This window comes from Schistocerca gregaria, chromosome X (genome assembly GCF_023897955.1).
Source record: "Schistocerca gregaria isolate iqSchGreg1 chromosome X, iqSchGreg1.2, whole genome shotgun sequence".
Taxonomy (NCBI): Eukaryota; Metazoa; Arthropoda; class Insecta; order Orthoptera; family Acrididae; genus Schistocerca; species Schistocerca gregaria.
In genome coordinates, this window is record NC_064931.1 from 579575707 (window position 1) to 579592064 (window position 16358).

Consider the following 16358-nt stretch of genomic DNA (forward strand, 5'->3'; position numbering starts at 1 on the left):
ATAGGTAAATAATGAAATCTTATCAGATCTAAGAATATCATCATCTTAAAATATTTGTCAGTTTACAAGTTTTTGTCGCAATGGCGTTCGCAACGAGCCAAAAGGGCATCTCCTCCTATAAGTACAAGTGGACAGGCCATAGAACTTATTTCCCATTAACTTCTCCACATGTTATAAAGAGAACTGTATGTGTGGTCTAGGAATCTCAACAAGAGATTCCTTATAACAGACTCATCCAGTGGTATTCTTTCAGATGCTAAGATAAATTTATAACCATTCCTGAATTTGGGTCTTGGGTCAATCCTGGGTATGTCTCATCTCTAGCATCATCCAAATTTTCACACCAAAGTCAGCTGTTTCCAAAATAATAACATTGTTGCCAATGTCAGTTGGTAGAAGTATAATGACAGGATCACTGCAGAATGTGCATAGTGCATAGGGCAAAGTTCACTACGAGGTGCATTCAAGTTCTAAGGCCTCTGATTTTTTTCCTCTGGACTGAAAAGAGAGAGAAACATGCGCATTGTTTTAAAATGAGGCCGCGTTCATTGTCAATATGTCCCAGAGATGGCAGCACCGTACGGGAGATGGAATTTTACTGCCAGCGGTGAGAATGAGAAATGTTTTAAATATTTAAAATGGCGACGTTTTCCTTACTTGAACAGCGTGCAATCATTCGTTTTCTGAATTTGCATAGTGTGAAACCAATTGAAATTCATCGACAGTTGAAGGAGACATGTGGTGATGGAGTTATGGATGTGTCGAAAGTGCTTTCGTGGGTGCATCAGTTTAATGAAGGCAGAACATCATGTGACGACAAACCGAAACAACCTCAGGATCGCACAAGCCGGTCTGACGACATGATCGAGAAAGTGGAGAGAGTTGTTTTGGGGGATTGCTGAATGACTGTTGAACAGATCGCCTCCAGAGTTGGCATTTCTGTGGGTTCTGTGCACACAATCCTGCATGACGACCTGAAAATGCGAAAAGTGTCACCCAGGTGGGTGCCACGAATGCTGACGGACGACCACATGGCTGCCCGTGTGGCATGTTGCCAAGCATTGTCGATGCGCAACGACAGCATGAATGGGACTTTCTTTTCATCGGTTGTGACAATGGATGGGATGTGAATGCCATTTTTCAATCCAGAAACAAAGCGCCAGTCAGCTCAATGGAAGCACACAGATTCACCGCCACCAAAAAAATTTCGGGTAACAGCCAGTGCTGAAAAAATGATGGTGTCCATGTTCTGGGACAGCGAGGGCATAATCCTTACCCATTGCGTACCAAAGGGCACTACGGTAACAGGTGCATCCTACGAAAATGTTTTGAACAACGAATTTCTTCCTGCACTGCAACAAAAACGTCCGGGAAGGGCTGCGCGTGTGCTGTTTCACCAAGACAACACACTCGCACATCGAGCTAACGTTACGCAACAGTTTCTTTGTGATAACAACTTAGAAGTGGTTCCTCATGCTCCCTACTGACCTGACCTGGCTCCTAGTGACTTTTGGCTTTTTCCAACAATGAAAGACACTCTCCGTGGCCGCACATTCACCAGCCGTGCTGCTATTGCTTCAGCGATTTTCCAGTGGTCAAAACAGACTCCTAAAGAAGCCTTCGCCGCTGCCATGGAATAATGGCATCAGCGTTGTGAAAAATGTGTACGTCTGCTGGGCGATTACGTCGAGAAGTAACGCCAGTTTCATCGATTTCGGGTGAGTAGTTAATTAGAAAAAAAATCGGAGGCCTTAGAACTTGAATGCACCTCACATGTGTGACCCTCATGATAAGTGCTGATACAAGGCTGGATAATACTTCACAATGGTGTGATTTTAAGTTTCTTCTTATGGGCTGAGAATACAACTGTACTGATATCACTCATATTGTTGATTTACATTATTATGCAATTTCTCTGTTGCAGAAACTGGTAAAGTTTCCCTCTATGTTGTTCTGCAGATACCTTCTGTAATGGCATTTGTTCTGCCACTGTGTGCATGTCTATCCAGTTCTTATCTGAGGCTGAAAGTGAACTATCAGTTTCAATGACAGAACTATATATAAATGCTATCTCATCATTTAAAAAGATATTTACCTTTGAAGTCTGCAATATGCCTAGGGAGACTGCAGATAAAATGACAAACTAGGCAGTTCCTTTCAGAATCTAAACCTCCAGCACCTAACATGTTTAATTCTGATGGCAATTGACTTTACATGGTCTGTAGTGATTCATCGTATGATTAATTAATATTATGTCAGGCAGTAACCGTATATTTTAGAAAAGTTTCTACCTGGTCTTACATAAAAATCAATGAACAGATCAAAACCTCTCACCCATTCTCTGACAAATTAGATTAAAATATGCTGTAGTTAAGCTTTTCTATAAGAAAGGTATCAATAACCACCCAGTAGTCTTACTTCCTGCATCATTCACCAATTTTACTTATTGTTTATTTTTTTTAAAATACATAATGTGCTGTAGTGGTTATCACCCATCTGTGTATTAATGGGATTCTAAGACAATTGCAGTTCAGATTCCAAAAGGGCTGCTATACTGAAATAACTTCACTTATAACACAATACAATTTTTAAATAATTAAATATCACAAGTTGGGACCTTCCTTGACTTACTGAAGGCATTTGACTGTTTCAGTCATATCACAGTAATTTAATTTTGATGGTATGCTTCATTCAGAAAGAATGTGGAAAGCTATACTAACATTTTAGAGCAATACAAAGAGTGTCACTACATCATCTGCACGGGGTTAAATCACAATGGGATCATTATTGTTCACGTGGTAGAATTGGTCACTTTTGCAGATGAGATAATTATTATTGTTATGCTGAGGAAAGAAGCATCAACAGTGAAAGACATTTTAGTTAAAGTTATTAACTAGTTTTGAACCAATGGGCTAGCTTTAAACTTTGGGACAAAAAACCACACACACAGTTCATTCAGTTTCTCACTATCAAAAATGCCTCCATCTACTATTAACATAGTGTAAAATGTAAACTATCATGGCTGGAAATAATCACAGTTAATAAAATGTTCTGGGCTATTATGCTTAGTCAAATAGATTTCGCCTTAAAACCCAATGTTTCATCCTCTTCTGTGGACAGCATTTCCAGGGGGATCATAGCTTCTTTGAATATCCAAATCACACCCTGGCTTGCTACTGACTACATCAAAATTCTGCTTCCGTGCAGAGGTGTGATGTCACAGGTTTTGAATTTGCAAGTGAAATTGGCTGTTGTTGACTGCTGTCGTCCACTGTTGCTATTCCCAATGGTGGAATGCTTGTACACATCTTCTTCAGTACCGGAATCCAGATGTCATTAAATTTCATGCTCTATTCCTTCCTATTGAAATTCCTGGGGTGTTTTACAATCTCTAGTGCCTCTCTGTAAACCTTTCCTTGTATCTTATTGTAATTGCCAATACTTGAGTCCAATCACAATGAATGTGGTGGTCTCCTGGCTGCAAAGCATGTTCTGCAACAGCTGATCTGTCAGTCTTCTCTCTTCTGAAACTGTCTTTGTGCTCGTCTAATTTTTTTTTTTACCTTTTTTTGTAGTAGCCAGTTACACCCCCCCCCCCCCCCCCTACACACACACACACACACACACACACACACACACACACACACACACACACACACTCTCTCTCTCTCTCTCTCTCTACACAGAATTCTTTTCCAGCAATTGGTGAGCATCCTTGGCTGATTTTAGGTAATTTAGTATCTTCCGGGTGGGTTTGTATATTACCACGATGTTCCACTTTTTCAAGATTTTTCCTATGCAGTCAGTAATATACTAAATGAAAGGCAGGAAAACTTTTGATTTCACCAGCACTTGAACAGTGCTATGATTTGTATGTGGTGGCCTTAAGGCTCTTTTCACCTCAGCAAATGAATAACTATTCTTGAGCATTGTGTTGATGAGATGTTTTAATTCTTTGTCAAGCAGATTAGGTTCGCAGATTTCTCTTGCTGTATCTGCCAACATTTTTATGATCCCTCACATTTGTAGTGGGTGGTGGTTTAAAACCTGGTGTAGGTAACAGCCTGTGTGGGTGGGTTTCCAGTAAACCGTGTGGCCTAAGGTACTATCTTCTTTCTTGAAAACTAGCACATCAAGAAAATTCAATCTTCCACCTGCCTCCTCCTCCATGGTAAACTGAATCCTTCAACCGATCCAGTTGAGATAGTTTTGAAAACAATCCAGTTTCTCCCTGCCTTGGCGCCACAAGACAAACCTATCATTGGAATCAAATATTTGACTTCTTGTTCACAGTTTCCAGTGTCTGCTCCTCTAATTTTTCCATAAAATAGTTTTCTATAACTGGGCTTAAGGGGATTTCTATAGTAACACAATCTATCTGCTCATAGAACTTATTGTTTCATTTGAAATACATGGTTGTGAGGCAATATTTAAACAGTTCTGCAACGTCGGGAGGAAAATTGTACCACAATGGCACTTAGCTTACTGATAAAATGTGCCAAATTCTTGATATATGAATCCGATCACCTCACATATGGTCATAATATGGTTGTCAAGAATGTGGCAATCAAATAGGTGCCAAGTTCTTAACAACATTAATATGACCATATGGGTGTCGATCGGAATTGTATATCGAGAACTGGGCATATTTTGTCAGTAAATTAGACAGCACAGTGGCACAGCTGGAGGACATGTTAGTTTTGATGTGGTATTGTAATTCACTACGGTTCTGCTCAATGAAGTGTTGCAACAGAAGATTGAATTTTCTTGATGTGCTAGTTTTCAAGAAAGAAGATGGTACCTTGGGCCACATGGTTTACCAAAAACCCACACACACAGACTGTTACCTACACCGAGATCTGAACCACCAGCCAAAACAAAAGCAAGGCATCATAAAAACTTTGGCAGACAAGAGCATGGGAAATCTGTCAACCAGAACTGCTCGACACAGAATTAAAACATTTCATCAATGCATTGCTCTAAAATGGTTATTCATTCGCTAAGGTGAAAAGAATGTTAAGACGACCACGTAGAAATCATAGCGGTGCTCAAGTGCCAGTGAAACTGAAAGTTTTCCTGCCTTTCATTAAGGATATTACTGACCATATAGGAAAAATCTTGGAAAAGTGGAAAATCACAGTAATCTACAAACCCATCCGAAAGATATAAGATCACCTAAAATCGCCCAAGGGTGCTCACCAACTGCTGGAAAAAGCAGGAATTTATAGGATTCTGTGTAGTTATGTGGAGGTGTCACTGGTAGTACAAAAAGAAGTCAAAAAATGACTAGAAGAGCTCAAGGGCAATTGCAGAAAACTGACAGGTCAGTTGTTTCAGAACATGCTTTGCAGCCAGGAGACCACTACATTTATTCTGATTGGACTAAATCACAATCAGATACAATGATGATGATGATGATGATGATGATGATGATGATGATGATGTTTGGTTTTGTAGGGCGCTCAACTGCGCAGTCATTAGAACCTGCACAAAGTCCCAATTGTTACACAGTCCAATTTTTTTTTTCACAGTCCAATCAAGCCACTGTCACAAATGATGATGACAACACAAACACCCAGTCACCAAGCAGAGAAAATTCCCAATCCGACCGGGAATCAAACCCGGGACCCCATGGTCCAGAGACAGCAAGGATGCAATGAAAGGTTATACAGAGAGGCCATAAAAATTGTAAAACACTCAAGGAATTTCAATAGGAAGGAGGATGGCATAAAACTGAATGACATCTGGACTCCGATGCTGAAAAAGATGTGCACCAGTCTTACACCATGGGGTGAGAGCAACAGCCGACAATGTGATGCTGATGATGTTTGGTTTGTGGGGCGCTCAACTGCGTGGTTATCAGCGCCCGTACAATTTCCCAACCTTTGTTCAGTCCAATCTCGCCACTTTCATGAATGATGATGAAATGATGAGGACAACGCAAACACCCAGTCATCTTGAGGCAGGTGAAAATCCTTGACACAGCCAGGAATCGAACCCGAGACCCTGTGCTCTGGAAGTGTGAACGCAACAGCAAGACCATGAGCTGTGGACTACAGCCGACAATGGCAGTCGACTATGGCCAATAGCACTCATGCATTCAAAATGTGACATCATGCCACTGAGTGGTAGCAGAATTTTGTTGTAGTCAAGCGAGCCATGATGTGATTTGGATATTCAAAGAAGCTACGACCCCTGTTGAAAATGTCTGCCACAGATGGGGACACAACATTGGATTTTAAAGTGAAATCCAGTCGACTACGGCATAATGGCCCAGAACATTTTATTAATTGTGTATTAACATAGTGGATCAACAAAAAATAATGAACAGAATAGTGAGTTCTACTTTTTGGGTTGAACACTGGCAAACATAACCTCAAGAAGCCATATGATAGATGACCTAAAATGCTGAGGTTCAGTGGAAAGTAATTAAAATGTTTGGACTTCACATGTATACATTATGCAGGCGTCTGTTTAATCAATTGGGGATATTAACCACGTCCTGACAGTAAATTTATGAATAATAAAATTAAGTCTTCTACGGCAGTTTGAAAGTAATAGAAGTATACATAAATGCAATACTAAAAGAAAACATTATCTGCATTTTACTCAAGTAATTCTAACATTGGTACAAAATTGAGTGAAATGCACAACTATAAAATCTACCCACGAATATAAAATGTCTGTTAGCAGAAGTATTTTCAAACGCAAAGTTGTTTCTCTTTTTGAAATTCTCCACTACTATAAAGAAATTCTTGAGTAGAAGTAAGTACTCTTTTAGAAACAACTGAAAGCCAAGCAAGTAACCATATAAATACAGTTTCTTCATTTGCCTATATAATCTATTGTTCTACATAATAATATTTAATGAAATAATGTAACTGAATAGTTGAAGTACATAATACAGTATTACACACATATTTAAATCCATAACTTACCAACCGCTTACGCTGTAGTTTCTCTCTCAAGGTTTTGTCCTCCTCTACAAATGCTCCCAATACATAAGAACTGTGAGATGAAAACTGTTGTTCTATCACATGACACACATCAGTTACAGGCAGAGATGCAAATCGGTCTTTCCAGTATCTGAAGTAACTGCAGATATTAAGGGTATGTATGTTAAGAATATCAGCTTATAAAAAAAAAGCATAATTAGGATATAATGTGAAGAAACTTACCTTTTCAAATCCACAATGTGGTGCAGATCAGATATGAGTAATCTGTGACAATCATACAAGTGTTGTATAAATTCTTTGTTTTTACTTGGTAGAACAAATTTATCTTCGCACAGGATACATGGCAATAACTCATCCACATCTAAAGTATGAATGTAGTGTTCTAAGTCCACTTCCGTGAAAGATAAGGGTCCAAAAAATTTCCCCTGTTCACCTGAAATATATTATCTCAATAAATATACTAAAGGAAGAAGCATTATACATACTTAAAAGAAAACAAATCCTATTTTTAAGAATATTGCTAACATTCCTTAAAAAATTATGAAAAAAAGGTTTTGTATGAATGATAATTTACAAAGTGATCTCCTAAAAGAAAGAATTGTACATGGAATTTTAAATGTATGTCTGAGGCCACTGCATAATTTGAGACAATTTCATGTTTGCAGCTGCAGCAACAAAAACGTTATACAAGAGTATCTATTCCAATTTTGATATCTGAAGGCAACAGTTTGACTGCAACTGACCTGACAAAGCTTTTGGGACACTAAGGCATAGCATCTGATCTGGGGGAAAAAATATGAAACTGAATAAATCAATATGGTAATGGGGCATTCTAGTGTGGGGTGTGACCATTTCTACTATGCAGATAAAACATACAAACATAAAAAAAGAAACAGCTTTCAAACTTGCTTTCTTCATCAGGCCACACACATGTATGTTGCTTATATGCATTTATCAGTGTATGTGCAATGGGTGTTAATACCAAGCGGGCATATCACTTCATAGTTGGACGTGATCATGTACTGCTGCCAAGAGCTTCATATTTTGTGTAGTTGTTGATACATTAATGTTGATGAATGCTGCAGTGAAACAAAGACAAATGGTGGCCAATTCTGCAGTATAACCTTTATAGATGGTTGACAATGTTACAATGAATTTATGTCAATGCTTGGATAAGACTGTCCTCATCACTAACACACTTAGAGTATTCAAGATATTTTACACTACACTCAGAATTTCATATGCCTCTACAGACAATATTGCTGCTGGCTGAAAACTTTTGGCAGCAGATCAGTGCGTCATACCACCAGATACCCTATACGCAACTGAATTCACATTATAAGTGCTGAAGATTGTTTCTTTGTGTATGTAACTGTGACAAGATTCTCAAAGGGTAGAATCTGTCTTGTGGTGCAATTAAATACCCAAAAACTTTGCAATTTGTGTAGCACACAATTAAAATAGTACTTTGTAAGGTGAAGAACTTGGGTTTGTTACTATACCACAATCAAGATGAACAAAAGAAACTGTTGTTTGAAGATGAGAATGCACAAAGTGCAATCTCAAATTCCAGTGTCTTTTTCAGAGAACAGAGCGTGTTTTCTTCCTCATAAAGTGAATGTTGAGCTAGAGAGTGATCTACTTTCAGAGGTATCATCATGTGGAGTAACACATGTCAAACTGCAAGAGCAATCAAAACCATTCTTCCTAGATTAATATCAAGCAAATATTTCTTTAATCATTTGCATATTTCAGAATACCACACACAAATCTGTACTGGTTGTATGATTGCAGTAGATTCCAAAGTATTTATGTGCCACCCATAGAGCATAGTTCTTATGCCACATCCAACTGAAAACTGAATTTGAAAAATTAAGGGCTCCTTCTCCTCCTTTTTCTTCACGTATAGCTACTCCTCCTCCCATGAACCAAGTGCTTCAATAGCAAAATGGCTATGCAGAGTGAATGTAAATTGTATCCCTTGCTTCACCTCCAATCACACAGCCTTGAAATTTCAGTGGTCTCATTATCAGCATGACGACATATTACAGATTTCTCTGTATGCAAATAATTGAGTCCTACATAACCATGGACTATCTTCTCTGATGGTATATGTACTGTATGAATTAGGAAGTCAGATGAGATGAATTCTGTGGCATGACTACATCTCATCACCCCGTCATTGTTCATAACCATCACAGAAATATCAAATTAATTTAGTAAGAGAATTTTCAACACACATTCAGCAAATAATACAGCGCAGCTCTGAGAATTCTCACGGTTAGGCCCATCAGTATACACTGCTACATAGCTCAGTTAAAATACTGTGTGAAAATGACTGACATATGCAATGTGAAAGCCATACACCTCATTATTGTGGATCAACATTCATTATTACACCAGGTGCAAAAAACAGCCTATGCAGAAAAATTAGTTCTTGCGAGAAAATTAATATCACACATACTCAAGACTCTGGAAAAAAGGGAAAAGTTCATGGTATACTCAAAGATCTTCCCTGTTTTCCACTGTTGCATAGATATAAGAACAGAACAAGGTGAAATTTGGGCTCAGAGGGTTACCAACACTCTCACTCATTCTCTCACATTATTTGCAAACCGAACAGGGAAAAGAAGAAATGATGGTGGCACCCAAAGTAGCATCAACCTCACATTATAAGGTGCTTGTAGAGTATAGAACTAGATGTAAGAACGGACAAATAAACCAATGGGAAAAATCTATTCATAATTAGAAGTGAAATTTTTGGAGTTAGGTCTCTGAAACCTAGTGTTACAAATTCCTGGAGTTTCATGGAAAGCGCGCGCGGTTGTGTGTGTGTGTGTGTGTGTGAGAGAGAGAGAGAGAGAGAGAGAGAGAGAGAGAGAGAGAGAGAGAGAGAGAGAGAGAGAGAGAGAGTTACTTATTCCTACCCACCACATTTCACAAATTACAGTAATAGAAATTCTTCTGTGGCATCACAAACAATCAAATCTGCTCAAAAACGAGTGCACAAATATCTTCCCCTCAGAGAAAAGTCACCAAACAGTCAACACTGAGGATTTGTTGCAAAGATACACTGAGATGACAAAATTCATGGGATAGTGATACGCGCATATACAATGTTGGGAGTACCACGTGCAAGAGATATAATTCAATATTCCAAGATCCACAGTGTCAAGAGTGTGCAGAAAATACAAAATATGATTCATTGCCTCTCACCACAGACAATACAGTGGCCAGCGGCCTTCACTTAACGACCGTGAGCAGCGGCATTTGCATAGAGTCATCAGTGCTAACGGACAAGTAATAATGCGTGAAATAATTCGTTAGAACAGTGTGGCAAAATTTGGTGTTAATGGTCTATGGCAGAAGATGACCAATGTGAGTGCCTTTGCTAACACCATGACATCACATGCAGTGCATCTCCTGGGCTCGTGACCATATCAGTCAGACCCTAGATGACTGGGAAATTGAGACCTGGTTACATGAGTCCCGATTTCAGTTCGTAAGAGCTGATGGTAGTCTTCAAGTGTGGTGCAGGCTCAACGAAGCCATGGATCCAAGTTGTCAACAAGGCTCTGTGCAAGCTGGCGGTGGCTCCATATTAGAGTGGGGTGCATTTAAATGGAATGGACTGGGTCCTCTGGTCCATCTGAACTGATCACTGACTGGAAATAATTATGTTCAGCTACTTTGACATTGTTTGCAGTCATTCATGGGCTTCATGTTCCCAAACAACAATGGAATTTTTATGGGTGACAATGCACCATGTCCCCGGGTCACAGTTTTTCATGACTGGTTCAAAGAACATTCTGGACAATTCGAGCGAATGATTTCGCCACCCATTAAACATTTATATGACATAATGAAGAGGACAGTTTGTACACAAAATCCTCCACTGCCAACATTTTTGCAACTACGGACAGGTATAGAGGCAGTGTAGCTCATATTTCTGCAGGAGGCCTCCAACAACATGCAAAGTTGAGCTGCTGCACTACACTGGGCAAAAGGACGTTCAACACGATATTAGAAGGTATCCCAAGACTTTTGTCAGCTCAGCATATGACATGCATTCTTATCTATATTGTATGACACTATATGGCAATCCAACATGTATGTACATATATAAAGTCCAACAAAATTACACAAGAAAGCTGTTGGGTGCATAATAAAGGCATCATTGAGACAGTAGTGCAGAAAATTTAAAACATTGACAGTTTCTTTAAATGTAAATTTTTCAACTATGCTACAGAAATGTGTACACAGCTACAATATTAGGTATAAAGGTAATAATATTTACACACATCAACTAAGTTGACCACCCATACTTGAGCTCCTATTAAAGATAGATTCAAAATGGATAAGCAGCTTGCACACTTTATTAATATAACAAACAGCTGCCTATTTTCAAGGGCAAGTTTAGATGTTTAACAGTTCAGGTGTATTTACTGAAAGCAGAAGAATCAACAGGGTTAACTTCAAGAAATAGGAGAGGCAGAGGGCAACATGCTGGCCACTTACATGATTTAATAAGTTCTGTTTACATCAAGTAACATAAGGAGAACAGAAAGCAGCTGTATGATTATTAAAACCTACAATGGCACGCCAGTGCTACGCGAAGACGAGAAGGCTGAAAGGAGAAGGGATTATGTAGAAAGCCATATAAGGGAAATTAATTTTAACAAAGTATTGTAGAAAGGGAAGAATAAGTAGATGAACTTCAGCTGGGAGATAGGATACTGCCAGAATTTGACACAGTACAGAAAGGCCCAATCTGAAACAAGCGCCTGTAAGCAGATGACCTTTCTTCAGAATTGTTGATATCTTTGGGGGAAACACATCATGGTAAAACTATTCCACCTGCCATGCAGTATGCAAGAGACAGGTGAAATACCTTCAGATTTCAGGAAGACGGTTTCAATTCCAAAGGAGGCAGGTGCTAATTGATGTGAATAAGTTATGGTTACAAAATACTGACATGAACTATTTACAGAAGAATGGAACAAGTGATAGATGCTGGCCTTGGGAAAGATTAAGAAATGTATAACATGCGAGGAAACACCCTGTAAATTAACTTTGAAGATGAACTACAGAAGGGCAAATCTATGTTTACAACATTTGAAGATCACTTTTGAAAATTGAAACCTGAATGTATTCTTCAAAAATCCTGAGTTTAACAAATATCAAATACTGGGAGCAAAAAATTATCCAAAACTTTTCAGAAAACTGACTGCAGTTGAAAGAGTCAAAAGACTGACAAGGTAGCAATAGTCGAGAAGGGAGTGAAACAATGTTTTAGCCTATCCCAGTATTATTCAATCTGCATACTGAACATGCAATGAAGGAAAGCAAGGAGCAATTTGTATAGGGAATTAAAGTTCGGGGAGAAGATATACAAAACTTTGGGATTTGATAACGATATTGTAATTCTTTCAGAGATGGCAAAGGATGGAACAGCAGTTGGAAAGAATGTGTACCATCTTGAAAAGAGGTTATAAGATGAATATATACAGAAGTACAACAAGAATAAAGGAATGAAGCTGAATTAATTCAGGCAATTCAGAGGAAATTATATCATGGAATGTTACACAAAATGTAACACGCAAGTTTTGTTATTTGTAAAGCAAAACAACTGATAATGGCTGAAGTAGAGAGGATGTAAAATGAAGACTGGCGATAGCAAGGGGAAAAAAGCATTTCTGAGAAAAAGAGAAATTTTTTAACACAACAGTTTAATGAGTAGGAAGTCTTTTCTACATGCATTTGTCTGGGCTGTGGTCTAGTACAGAAGTGAAATGTAGACAACAAACAGTTCAGACAAGAAAAGCAGATTTTGAGATGCAGTGTGATAGGAAAAGGCTGAAGATTAGGTGGGTAAATAGCATAACTAACAAGGAGGTACTGAATCAAATTGAGGAAAAAAAGATGTGGTACAGTGTCACATGGTAGTTGAGGGGGGGGGGGGGGGGGGAGGCAAGGGGGGAATGCGACAGAAACAGAGAGACAAGGACTGACTACAGTACGAAGGTTCAAATGAGTAAGTTGCAAGAGTTAAGTAGAGATGAAGAGGTTTGCACATGACAGACTAGTGACTAGAGTTGCATCGAACCAATCACCGAACTGAGTACACTAACAACATTCCTTTTACATATGATAAAACTTGCATATTTTTAGCATCAATTGCTGTAAACTTCCAACTGTCTTTACACTGGTGCCAAATGTTTGTTATATTTTGTTTTCCTCTTTGTGAACCCACTTTCTGACGGTCAGTACCACCAATGGGTGAAAAAGAAAGAATAAAGAGCCCACATCCCACTCCTATATGAGCTTGCTTTATTTCTTAGTCCATCTTTTAGAAAAAAAAGTAGGTCTAATTATTTACAAGTTTTACTCCAGTTATAGTTGTTCTTAACTCATCTTCCAAATCAGCACCAGATTATATTAACACAATACCTACTTGCAGTAATTTCAGCAAGTGCTAAATATTAGTCGATTTTAATATTATGTTTAGTTAATTTTCCATTTTCGAGTGCAGTCACAATTTTACACAGGTACATTGAGAATAGAAAAATGCGTGTCAGTGTAAGAACTTGCAAATTTTCTGAAGCTCTTAACCATAGTCACAATCTCATCTGATGTGCTATGTGAAGGCCGTATTAACAGTCTTCACACAACTGCTAAATGCCATAAATTTATTATTTCTCTGTGCTCTTTCCTTCAATGTTATTAATCAACATTGAATGTTTACCTTCATTTCACATGCATACAGAAACCACAGACAAAGGTACACACTTAAATACTACATTTATCATTCCGCTGTATGGTAAACCTTTGCCCAGTTATACAGAAAACACGGCTTATTCTTTTTGTTTCAAGTCGATAATCCAGCACTATGTCAGTGCATAACAACCGGTATGTCAGACCCCATCTTGAAAGTGGCTCTCTTTTGATACTATTTCTTTATTCAAAATGGGCATGATTTAGAAATTACTAAGTTTTATTGGCAAAATTTTAACCTCAATGAATTCTAAATAATTCTAACATAATCTAGATCAAAGGAGTTTCCCAGGACAATACAAAAGACTTACTTCCCTGACTGGGGGCATTAGACATACTAAACTAGCCCGCCATACCTATCATTTAAAAAAAATTCATTTATTAGCTGTAAAAAAAAAAAATTGCAATGTTAAACAGACACAGAGAGAGGCAACATAAAATTCCAAACTTCAATCTACGTCACAGATGCTTCATCTTAATTTTTATATTTGCCTACAGATTGTACTAGGATTGGGTCGTTCTTCTTATAGGACATTGTTTATCTTTCAACTACTGGGATAGCTGAACACACTCAACTTGGTAAAATTATTGCAAAAGACATACAAAATCATACCCCAAAGATTAAAATCTCAATGAGCATCCTTCATTTGTCTAATGCTTGCCAGTATTCTTATACCACTCACCTAAATCTGAGCATTTTGTAAATTATCACCCTGAAGTGTTACAGGTAGGAAATGAGGAAAAACAGAGGTAATTTCAGTTTCACAACAATGAAGATATATTTAACATTTTTATCAACCATTGTATTTATAGTGTGTTTTTAACAGGATGTTACACATGTATTAATCTATGTAAGGTTCATAAAAACAGTACAGTACTGGGTAACAGTCATAACAGAAATGAACAGTTAATCACATGTTGGATTTCAGCAACGACCGATGAGCAAATGACTGACCATGTGGATGTATTTTTAATATTTTGTTTAACTTACTTAAACATTTTTCAAGGTACGGGTTATGACTAGTGGAAACAATTACAGAATGAGAATTTATAGTGTCACATCTTCTAATGGAGGCACTTACTTAACAACTTGATATATTGTATAAAGTAATTCAAAATGATTTAAACAAACCATTCTGCTTTCCCACTTGTATTTTAACAATCATTGAAAACCGAAGTCCCGGAAGAATGTGTCAAACAGGTATCAACACCTTGCTAGTGGCATGAGTGAGTTTTCACACAAATGAATGAGCCTATGATAAACATATATCCACTACCCTACATCTCTGTGTAAACGTGACAAAAATGTTCTACTGTTTACCAGGCTTCTCCGAGATGCGATATGTCAATATTTGCATTAAATCTAGCATATGACCTAAAATTCATTTATACTGTATTTACATGTATGGCAAAGAAAAGATTTTAAAATCAAAATTGGGTTTACGCAAATTATTGCACATCCATGTACCTTGTACCGAAAGAATATTTCTTCACGCTTTCATGTACTGTTTTAAACTATCAAGCGCGTAATATATTCGAGCTAAACATATATAAGTCATTAATTATGCATCAGTGCTTCATTTGGAAAAAAAAGAAAGGGGTTCCGGTACTGTGGCCCCCAGGAGAAGGGGTGGGGGGCAGGGGGGTGGCGGGTCGGAAACATCTAAAAAAATCTGCGGTTCCGATATTTTTCGTCGGAGTTACCGTTACGTGGTACCAATGGGCGCAGTCAAAAAACCAAGCAGTGTGTATGCTAAAGGGTACTTGGAAGGGGTGTGGTTAGTGCCATTACGTGAGAATATTTTTCGTTAAGAAATTTAAACTCGTGCCACATTCTCAGATTTTTATGAATAAATAATGCACAGTGGAATCGTTGAATTTTACGACTAAATTTTTGATGTGTGAGGAAACGATGCTGGAAAGTAGAAAAGATACTAGATACTGGGTAATGACACTAACAAAATGCATGCATGGAAACTACAAAATAGGGCTGCCTACATTTTTAAGAAAGAGAGAAGAAAATCTTACTGTTAATACAATGTTATTTAGTCCTCTCATTGTGCGCACTTTTGACGTAATGCATTATACGGCTTCATTTTACATACATTTCTGCCGGAAAACATTGTAAAAAATTCAAGTGGTTCAGAGAATTGTTTAGCAGCTGAGACAATTGGGCTTCAACTGCAAATTTCAGTACCTTCCTCCGTAAACTCCATACGTATTAAATTATTTATTCCTAAACCTCAAAACTACTCCACCCCTTCCCTTTCCACCAACACCTTTTCCTCTGCTAATTGACAACTACCCCCAGAGATGTAACGCAATACAATAAATCCAAAGATAAGTACTTTCTCGTACACTTCGGCATTAAGATCAGAATCTGTTTAGAGCAGATGAAAGACGGCGGATAAAAAAATCCGTCATAAGAAAAAAATAAATTGTTTATAATTCTTAAAGTCTTTCGGAAAATTTTTCGTTATTGGAATAGTCACTGAAACTACCAAGGCCGGAGATTTACATGAGCTGGACCGTGCTATGCGTCAGTAAACTAAGCCCTTTTCTTTTAGGATTGGTTGTAAACTCTCCAGTTATTAGCCGGTTAAGTTATGTTTCCGGAATAGCGCGAGA

General features: G+C 38.0%; 1 protein-coding gene across 2 annotated transcripts in view; it reads right to left on the reverse strand.

Annotated features, from left to right (window-relative positions):
- LOC126298628 (zinc finger protein 277) overlaps positions 1–16060 on the reverse strand; it is a 121748-nt gene extending 105688 nt beyond the window's left edge. The window contains exons 1-3 of one of the 2 annotated variants that reach the window (XM_049990038.1): positions 15928–16060; positions 7179–7389; positions 6939–7095 (exon numbers count right to left, since the gene is read on the reverse strand). In XM_049990038.1, the coding sequence (XP_049845995.1) occupies positions 6939–7095; positions 7179–7389; positions 15928–15946 (387 nt within the window). In that variant the 5' untranslated portion in view covers positions 15947–16060. Of the gene's footprint in view, positions 1–6938; positions 7096–7178; positions 7390–14862 lie in introns of both variants that reach the window. The other variant, XM_049990037.1, reaches the window with a different exon arrangement.
- Between the last annotated feature and the right edge of the window lie 298 nt (positions 16061–16358).